The following is a 10,075-nucleotide window of genomic DNA, read 5'->3' on the forward strand; positions in this document are numbered from 1 at the left end:
CCCCACCACACATACACACCCCCTCTCCACACATTTTTTTAAATGTTATTAACTGTTTAACATAGACATAATCCATTCCCTAGCATTTTAACCCAGAATTAACTGTTAGAAATATTATAAATACGCTAATTCTAAATTTCTCCAAATTTCCAAAATGAACCTTTTTTAAAAATTGTATTTATTTATTTTACCCTCTCACTCAGTGAGAACTTAAGAAAAATGTCCCCAGAAAAACAGTGTCCCCGCAACAATAGCACTGCTTCAAAAAATGTGTCCCCGCAAGTATAGTTATACCAGAATGACACACACATGTTTTTTTTCTACAGTGTTAACCCTTGTAAAGTCCAATATGTCTGTGTGTGTGTGTGTGTGTTTGTGTGTGTGTGTGTGTGTTTGTGTGTGTGTGTGTGTGTTTGTGTGTGTGTGTGTGTGTTTGTGTGTGTGTGTGTGTGTGTGCATGTGTGTGCATGTTCCTGTACTGCATGACTTGTGCCAACTTTTCCTCATATTCATTAATACTCATATTCTGGGACAAAATGAAAATCATTGCAAAGACAAACAGTGTGTACAAAAATACAAAACCAGATACTTTTTTTAAAAACAATTTTATACCATTTGTAACCTTATGTCAGTTTCGTGGGATTTTTTTTTCTTCAATCAGTCATTGACACTGTGCATTAATAATTCCATGCTGTGCTTTTTCTATGTGTCAAACCCGTGTGAACAACTGCGAATAGGAGTAATGAGGGAGAGGAGAAGGAGGAGAAGGAGGAGGAGGAGAAGGAGGAGGAGAGGCTGCAGGCAACACATTTTTCCTGCATTAAATTTCATGCACATACCTACGGTGTAAAGTAAGACCCTCGCTCAGGAAGACGACTGCTCATTGCAGCAACCACAACATTGGATTTCGTGCGACATTTTGTTGGAAACTGAACCTTCGGACCAGATATCTTTCAGAGACCGTATTCACCGGGTCTTTTTATGGTGGAAAAGTATTGTTTGGTGAAGAAACATATGTTAGGTGAGAAACCAGGACAGAAGCGTCCATCAGCGCACGCCTGTCACCCGTTTTTTCTTTTTTTTTAGTCCCTTCTTTTCTCGCAGTGAAGGGTTGAGATCCGAGCGGCAGCAGATCGTTCCCACATGCTTCCCCGTCGTTCGGCTCTCCAAAGGTGTCAAGCCGGGCCTGAAAGAATGAAGTGCCTCCCTATTGTGCTACCCAACTATTATGTGCTTAACATTTCCATAACAAAGATGCCACTCGACTTCTTCTCCATCTATTGAACTGGAGGGCTCTTTTGCCCCCCCTCCTTCCCCCTTCTGAAAATAAAAATTGCAGCAAATCAATGGTTGATGTCAACTAAATAAAGAGGAGTCATGAGCTACAACGTGAAAATAAAAACCAGGACAGGAAATGATGACGGCGTGTTTGTGTAGCTCCACATTCTCCAAGTCACAAAGATGTGTTTTAGGAGTACTGAGAGAGTAAAAGTATACTTTTTAACCCTTGTAAAGTCCTCTGACCCGGGGTCACCTAGACCCAATATGTCTTTCTGTGTGTGTGTGCGTGTGCTTTATCAACTTCTCCTCATACTCATTAATACTCATATTCTGGGCCAAGATGAAAATCATTGCAAGGACAAACGGTGTGTACAAAAACGCACAAAGGTTAAAATGAATAAATACGACAACTTAAGATGTTGAGGTGAGATTTGAAAACTCTACAGTGTGAGTTTCTACTAAATAAACCATGAATTTACTTAGAATCTCAACCAAAAACACAACTTCTACACAAAGTACTGCTGAAGATTTTAATCTCACGGGAGAACTTCAATAAGGACATGGCATCTATTAATACTATGTTTTAAGGTACTTTTCATGATAAAGTTATACTGCTTTTTAACAGGTGTAAGTACAGTTTGTGTTATTATTTATTTAAAAAATAAAATCGTATCCGTGTTTTCAGATGCTCTTGACAGCTATAGTATAAATATAGTGTAAATCAACCAACGCAGTGGAGATCAGAGGGTGTCAGCGGCTCTGAGAGCTGGTTAAATAAACACAGGGGGAATAATTAGGGTATCGGTATAAACACAAAGGACCGCTCTGTATTCTAAATGGAGCTGATACACTGTAAATACCACACACAGTGTAGTAGATTTGGTCGCTTTTGAAGTCATAACAGACGTGAAATGATCCCTAATGGAAGCTCGTGAGAGCCAGTGAAAACAGGGCCAAAATAATGGTATTTTATTAAGATAGATGGATAATAATGTTTTTAAAGTTTTGTTTGTAGTTTTTTTTTATTTCCTACATTTTTTTTTTAAATTAGCTGCAAATTAATGTGTTTTTTTTTTCGAATAAGAAAAAGTCTGGTATGTAAGCACTAGCCCAGTGCTTGAGTGTAGAACGCCAGTAGAATATCATTATAAAATTAAGATAAAATATTCAATAAGAAGCTATTGTTGTTACAAAGTGGTTTTAGAGTTCATCTTTTTTTAAAAAAAACAAAAGTTGTTTATAAAAGTGTAAATAAGTCACAGTCAACAAAGATATCTTCAAGTTTCCTTTATGCCTTTCTATAAAAGTATATCAATAAGGCAACCATACAGTGAATTTAGACATTTCTTTCTCTATAGGCCGTGCACACAAAGGATAAACCATTTCATAGCGCCCCCACCCCACCCCCCCGCCCAGTAACATAGAGAATTCTCTGGACCAAAAACAAAAAAGAATCAATATAGGCTATAAACATATGTACAATATACATCATCTCTGTAGAGAATACAGTCGCATTAAGGTTCCCTTTAAAGCTGGAATTTTTCAGTCTTCTATTCACATGATGGACATTTGGATGTAACTGATGTTGCCTGTAATAAATTACTGTTTCACTTTCACTCCTAGTCTATTTACACGTTGATACAGACTCCAGCATTAAATAGCAGTCTATCTGACAAACTGTCACCAGTCCAGGGCCGCAGCCCATCATATACAAAAAAACAAAAACAAAAAACAGTTCATATATTTTAGGGATGCACGATAAACTTAAATCCGATAACTGGCCGATGGTTAGTTGATTTATTGTCCCAAGTTGATGTTTCGAGGTTTGCTACGATGAGAAACTGTGCGTTCCTGATGTCAGAGTGATTAGCGTAGAAGCTAACATAAATGGCTAACTGGCGCTAATGCAAGATGTTAGCCATTTTCGCTAGGCGATTTGCATGGTAACGGAACTGGGTTAGCCAAAATTTTGGGATGAGAGAAAAGTACTAGCCTCAAGACAACAAATTTAACTTAAACATCACAAGCAGGTGTATTGAGTTATTATGAAGAAGCCGCAGCCGTAGCAGCTAGCATGAATGTTAAAAACAAGTGTAGCTAAAAGTGGGTTTATTTATTCAACAGGTTTTTTAAAAAAAAAAAATTTAAAAAGTTTGCTGAAGACAGTAAAAACATCTTTAGAAGGTATTTATTTTTGTCCTTAACGTCTTAATTAACAATATTATCGTTGCTATATTATCTTTGTTGCCTAAGTTTTGTTCTGTCATTTGCTCAATCAGTCCTAAATCATTTAACCTGACGTTGGTAAACAAGCGGAAAAAAAACCAGAATGATAATCGGGAGTTATCGGCTAAAAATACTTATCGTGCATCCCTAACATCTTATTCAAAACAAAACAAAAACATTTCTCGGCAGTGCACAGCATGTGTGATGATTAGACGTCGTCTCTTTCAGGACACCTTCACTTCATCAGTCCGAGGCTGTGAGAAAGACAACAATCCCGTTCAGCTTATCGCGTAAGCAAAGCCTGTGGAGATGTGAAGGCTGGTGAGCTGTCGATAAGAGAGTGTGTGAGAGAAACAACAGCCCGAGTTTAAGTGTGTGCTGATAAAAACAAAACAAAAACAAACAAACAAAAAAACACCTTTGTTTTCCTTTGCATAGAAAATCATCTTCCAAAAACACGGCTGGTGCCTCCACCCTGCCCTCCTCCTTCAGTCCTTCAGAGGAGTGGGGAGTCACCGGGTGACAAAAAGTTGAATTTGCCTTTTATCCAGACAAAAGTCGAGGGGCAGATTATGGAGCACTGTGGTTAAAAGGAGGGCAGGAGGACGAGAACGGAGGTCAGCAGGAGCAGGGCGAAGCCAGCAGCCGATGCAGAGGCGCTACTCTCGGTAGAGACTGTCTCTCTGTAGTCCGGTTCCCAGAAATCTTCTCCGTACTCCTGATCCACGCCGTCGTCTGCGCTGGCCTCGAACCTCTCCGCCGTGTCGAAGCACAGCGCCTTCATGCTGCTCTTCACAAACTCACAGATGGCTCTCTCCGTGCCGTCGCACATGCACGTCTCCAGCTGCTGGCCCTTGGGTATTTTACGCATGTTTGCGATCACGTTCCTGCACGCGTTGGAGCACACCGCGCCGCTGAAAAGTTTCCCGCAGTGGGTCAGGTAGTCGTGCATCGCCGAGTTGCACTGCTGGTCTCTCTCGCACTGGCGGCGCGCCTCCGTGCAGCCGGTACTTGTAGTCCTGGGCAGACAGGGCTCGATGGCCCGTTTGGTGCCGGTGCAGACCGCGTCATGGGCGCAGCTGCAGTCCTCCAGCGCCGGTCCACTTTTGGTGAGGTTGAGCTGCACCAGGGACGAGATGCAGTGGCTGGGACACTTCTTCCTCTGCCCGCTGAGCACCGGACCGCAGGCGCGGGTGTAGTGATCGTACGCGTAATTGCACTCGGGCTCGGCTTGGCAGTTGAGGATGGCTTGCCAGCAAATCATCCGCCGGCCGTGGTGCGGCGAGGCCACGGACAAATAAACCAAAACCAGAAGTACACAAGTCAGAGCCGATAACGATCTGCAGACGCCCCGTGCCAGCGCGTCGTGGGCTGCCATTGTTTTGGCTGCAGAGAAAGTCACAGCGGTGTCATAAGTGAAACTTCTACACAGCTGCCCTGGTTGTAGAGTGTTCGGAACAAACGGTGGTTCGCGGTGGAGAGAGGGCAGATGTATGTTTGAGGCCCGACTCTAGGGCGATCAACAGGCTGCCAGCGCTCTGCGTGTTCCCGGCTCCCGTCAGCGCTCGTCCATTCCAGCCGGACTCAGGAGAGAATCGCGGGGCTGTTATCCATACATGGTTGGGCAGAGAACTAAAAACAGAAACTCTGACTGAAGGTGAAGAAAAGTTTCCATCATTCAGGAGAAGTTTCTCTCTCTGCAGCTTCTAATCCCATAGCACTGATTCCGACTCAGTCACACACACACACACACACTCCTAATGGATCTCCAGTAAGACGAGAACCCGGGGCAAATCACCTCGATCTCTCTCTCGATAATCCGGCACTGGATCGTTACGCGGAGAAGTGCAAACAAAACGTGCGTGGAGAAAAACAACAGACCTTATAGGTGACTGAGTGGTCACTTACTCTCTCCCCTCTGAGCGTTTGTCTTTCTGCTCCTCTCCTCCAACCCCTTCACCCCGTCCCCCCTCCCTCCCTCTACTGGGGAGGTGCGTCTCATTGGCTGCACCACTTGTTGAGGGTTTCTACGTCGTAGTGGGCGGGAGTTAAGGGAGGAAGATGAACAAGGTGAGGAAGGATGTCGGTTTGGGACTGTGTTCTTCTTCAACATTGACATAAGAAAACCATTTTCATCAACGTCCTCAGCCCCCGATGAACGGAGCAAACTTCAGATCCGTTATCGGATTTTAGAAAAAAAAGGGAAATTCTTGGAGTTGAGATCTGTTTTCTCAACTCTGGAGTTGAGATCTGTTGAGATCTGTTTTTTGAACATTTAGGATTTTTTTTCTATGTTTTATGAAGTACTGTAAGTTTTTATAGCTATTGTTTGTGACTGTATCTCAGGATTACCTTGGAAGATGGTAAACAACAACAACAACAATAACAATAACAACAACAACAACAATAACAATAACAATAACAATAACAATAACAATAATAATAATACCTGTATTTTATTTGTATTATTTGTAAATAAATCATATTAATCATAAAACGAAAATGGCTGATACGAATATCGTAATTTATTATATTATTAAAAAATAATAACAACAATAATACAAAACTACATTATTACATTACTCCATCCATCCATCCATTTTCATCCGCTTATCCGTTACCGGGTCGCGGGGGCAGCAGTCGCCACCCAAATCACATTGCACCGTACCAAACCTTCCTGCAGGTGGTGAGTCCACTGGAAGGTACCAACCGCCCTAACCGGGATTCGAACTTGCCCAGGAGGTGAACCCTGGGGTTCCAACACTAATGACAGAGACATTGCCTCTGGGCCAAAGCGCCACTATTACATTACTATTTTATAGAATTATTATAATATTTCTATATTATTGTTGTTGTTATAAATAATAATAATAGTAATATATTGTTCAAATTACTGTTTTCTGTTTATTTCATATGTGTTTTATATTTATTCACCCAGTATTTACAGTACCTGACATCCTCTGATCGACTTGATCATGTAACAAGTACAATGTATTTATACTGTACTTGTCAAAATAATACAACATTGTTATAAAAACCAACATACTCATTTTGATAATGGACATAAATAAAAAAAATTCACAGATGTTGAGAAACATACCATTTCTGTAGAGTACTGCATGAATAAAGGTACATGGAGTAGTACATGTAATAGTGTGTTTATCAGCGAACTGGTGTAGTGTCACAGTTAAATCCTAAATTGATAAAATTGTAATTTTTTAGGCTATAAATGATTTGTTTTGGTCTGAATCAGTGCCGTTGTAAAAGTTTCCCGTCTTTGGTTCCAACTAGTTCCCAGGTCGAGTCGGGTGTAAAAATTCTGCCAAATCACAGTGTGAACTACAGCTGTGGACTCCCCCGATGAAGGAATGAGCCAAGAGTGATTCTCCTTTTTTTTATTAAGGTTACATTATATTTTCTTTGTTTATTGTTTTATTTCCGATTTAAAAAAAACCCTCAAATATCCACAGCTGTTAACAAAATAAATCTCAAAGAGCTAAAATGTTACAGTTTGCATCCTTTATAGTGGTGTCTCTGGTCTGAGACGATCCTAAATTAAGCAGGTAATTTGTGGTATATCAAAGTGTTTTTAAAGATGGGGTCTGTAATCTTGTTTCTAAAAACAAGAAAATAGTACTACGTACAGTACTACTAATAATGAAACCACAACTAGGGCTAAACTGGAAGAAACTATTAGAGTCAGTAATTTTCTCTCGGTAATTCGTGCAAATCCTCTAACTCCTGGTAACCATTATGCAAGTCTTGTTTGGCAAAAAATAGGCAGCCTGTAGATGGCGTATAAGAAGGGGACTTAGCTATGTGATTGTAAATGTGCAAAATCAAACAATAAAGATAATATTTTTTTAAAAAATTGAATCGATCAATTTCTATCACACAGCCTTGCGATCAACCCCTAGTCGAAACAAATAGCCAGATCTCACATCTTACAGTTTGTCAGTCAACAGCAAGTTGTTAAAAATCTATACACAACTATGGAGAGAAAAATCCCAAAAGAGACAGGGAGATAGTAACTCCTCGGAAAAATGTCATAGAGAAAGATTTGAATTCCACTGCGGAAGACGTTGAGGAGCGGAGATTTTATCAGGAACTTCACTGTGCTGTTCTGTATAGTGACGTCAGAGATTTTTATTCAGCAGCATCAGTGGAAGCGACGACATCCTGATTGATAACCGTAAATCAACCGACCACAAACGCTACAGAGCTTTTGAGCACAAAGTAATTGAGAATCCATCCCGGCCTTGAGAGTCTTTACACAACATCTCTCACCAGAGCAAACATCCTATATATCACTGCGCTACAACAGTGTGGGAATAATAGAGCAGGGAATCAGAGCTGCACATCTTTCACCGGCAGCGAGTCTCTCTATCATGTGGTCTGACATTGACCCTTCTAGAATACAGGCGTGCTGTGTTTATCAGTTCAGGCTGAGTGAGTTGGTTTCACCGCCGTCTGAGCAGCGTGAAGCACTTTGTCAGAACGTTAGGTATATAATAAATGTGGCCAAATAGAAAGTGAGGCCAGTTTTTCTTTTCTCCCCAGAAAGCTGACGAGGCTGCATTCTGACCTGTCAGCTCGATATTTGTGGTAAAACTGTAGTACCCTTTTACTGAATACTTTGAAGTAGAAGATTCTCTCTCAGGTCATCTCTTCATCAGGGTTCCACGTGGAGGTTTAACAGACAGAGTCTTCGCACCGTATGCCTTTCGACCTAACCTACGACTGGAGAAAATGAAAGCCTTCCGCATGGGCAACGAAAATCCTGTATTTGTGCCACTCTAGCCCAACAAGAAATCACCTTGACTTCCCTTCTCCCGAAAGGTACAACAGCCGTAGTAGTAACCGTACGAATTTAACAGTTTTCAAACTGATGCTGTTTGAGATGCTAGGCAACAGTTTCCTGGGGGAAAAAAAATGGAACCAAATCTGGAACCTTCTCCGTGGCCAACAAGAACAAGAACCATACTGTACCACTGTGCCACTCAAGATCTCCTAAGAATCACTTCGGTTGTTCCCTTCATCAGGGTTGGCTACAGCAGTAGTGATCTGACACTGGTGGTACTTCCTGCTGCAAACGGAACCGAACCATGGTGTTAGCCCTAAAAACTATTACTGAGTTCAATAGCTTCTAAAACCAGACGATACTAAGGCGATATGACATAAATGTTTAGCTGAGGTACACTATGTTTGATCAGGTTTTTAACCCTTAAAAATGAACAAAAAGTACTATAAAAATACTATAAACTAAAAATAAAATATCATGTTTGTGACTATATCTTTGTCCAGTGTCTGTTTAAGGAGATTCTTTTTTTAAATATTTACTGGTTCATACTGGACAAATATTTTCCGCAGTAATGTCAAGTATGCACTTTTACATCTCTGATTCAACTAGAAAATTATTATCAGTACTTACTGGTCTGCTCTGATTTACTCGATTGATAAACGAATATACACAACAATGTTGTGGTGCACCTTGTTTCCTGCAGACTAAGACAAAGAAACGCAAATATATATATATAATTATAATTGTGTTTTTATTAATGTTTCTCACTTACAAGAAAAAAACGTGTTTTGTGGTTTGAGGACTTTTCCTGCCAAACAAACATGCTTTAAATAATTTGGCCCACAGCCTGTTGTTTTGGTAGAAGAAAGTCACACTTTTTTTTTTTACCACAAGCCAACTCAGAGATTTTTTAAGTTTTATTTGTAATTTAACAAAAACTCCAAAACCTTCCTTAATGTGTTTGTTACACTGAGCAAAAAACAAAAAAAATGATGACAGGACTGCTTTCCAAAGAGATAATCATGCTTATATACCTGCCCGGAACCACATCATCAAAATGACACATTAGTGTGCGTGTGTGTGTCAGTAAAATGATAGCCCACATGTTGACACATGAGCGGGAGGAGGTAGCTGACTCCTCCAGGCTTGATGTGGATGAGGGAGTCAGGGTAGGAGAGCAGCGAGGGCACAAAGGCTGTTTGTGTTTCAAACAGCATTCTGATCTCAGGAATGTACCTTTAGGCCACAGCCGTGAGCTTCCAACGCCAAACAATGCACTCAATGTCAGTTACGGCTGGCTAGCATAGACGCTGCTGGCGCTACTCCAAGGTCCCGACTCGTCGAAAATGATGGATACAGGGAACTCAATACCCCAGGAGTCCCTCGCTCTGCTCTTCCCCTCCAGCGCCGAGAATGGAAACAGTATGTGCTTCAACAAAAAGATTTCCAAACACCACAGTCCGCACTGTAATAGCTACTTAAAAAACAAGTGTAATACAAAACAGAGACGACACCGAATGGATACATGTTTAGCCGTTAACTATTATTACGAACTCCAACGTGAATCAAGCTCCAAGGGAGGCTGTTTAGAACTTTTGAAACTTTTCTCAACTAGCGCAGATACTCGATTCAACACAACGACAAAAAAAAAAAAGTGGCAACTACAGCTACCATTACAGTTAATAACTCCAGACGGTCTCTGCCGACGGCTGTACGTCTGAGCCAGATGTGCTGCTCTACTCCGACTGCGGCGCTCTCACTTCACGG

At 41.1% G+C, this 10,075-nt stretch overlaps 1 protein-coding gene across 1 annotated transcript; it reads right to left on the bottom strand.

Annotated features, from left to right (window-relative positions):
• Positions 1 to 2,821: 2,821 nt before the first annotated feature.
• Positions 2,822 to 5,416, bottom strand: LOC103397921 (growth arrest-specific protein 1). Its single transcript, XM_008336357.3, has one exon. The coding sequence runs from the start codon at positions 4,883 to 4,885 to the stop codon at positions 4,094 to 4,096; it is 792 nt and encodes a 263-aa protein (XP_008334579.1). The 5' UTR covers positions 4,886 to 5,416; the 3' UTR covers positions 2,822 to 4,093.
• Positions 5,417 to 10,075: the final 4,659 nt, after the last annotated feature.

This window comes from Cynoglossus semilaevis, chromosome Z, assembly GCF_000523025.1.
Source record: "Cynoglossus semilaevis isolate Cse_v1.0 chromosome Z, Cse_v1.0, whole genome shotgun sequence".
In the NCBI taxonomy this organism is placed as follows: Eukaryota; Metazoa; Chordata; class Actinopteri; order Pleuronectiformes; family Cynoglossidae; genus Cynoglossus; species Cynoglossus semilaevis.

Bases quoted from the DNA above. Each gene is read 5' to 3' on its own strand.
- LOC103397921 (XM_008336357.3), bottom strand. From the start codon at position 4,885: ATGGCAGCCCACGACGCGCTGGCACGGGGCGTCTGCAGATCGTTATCG.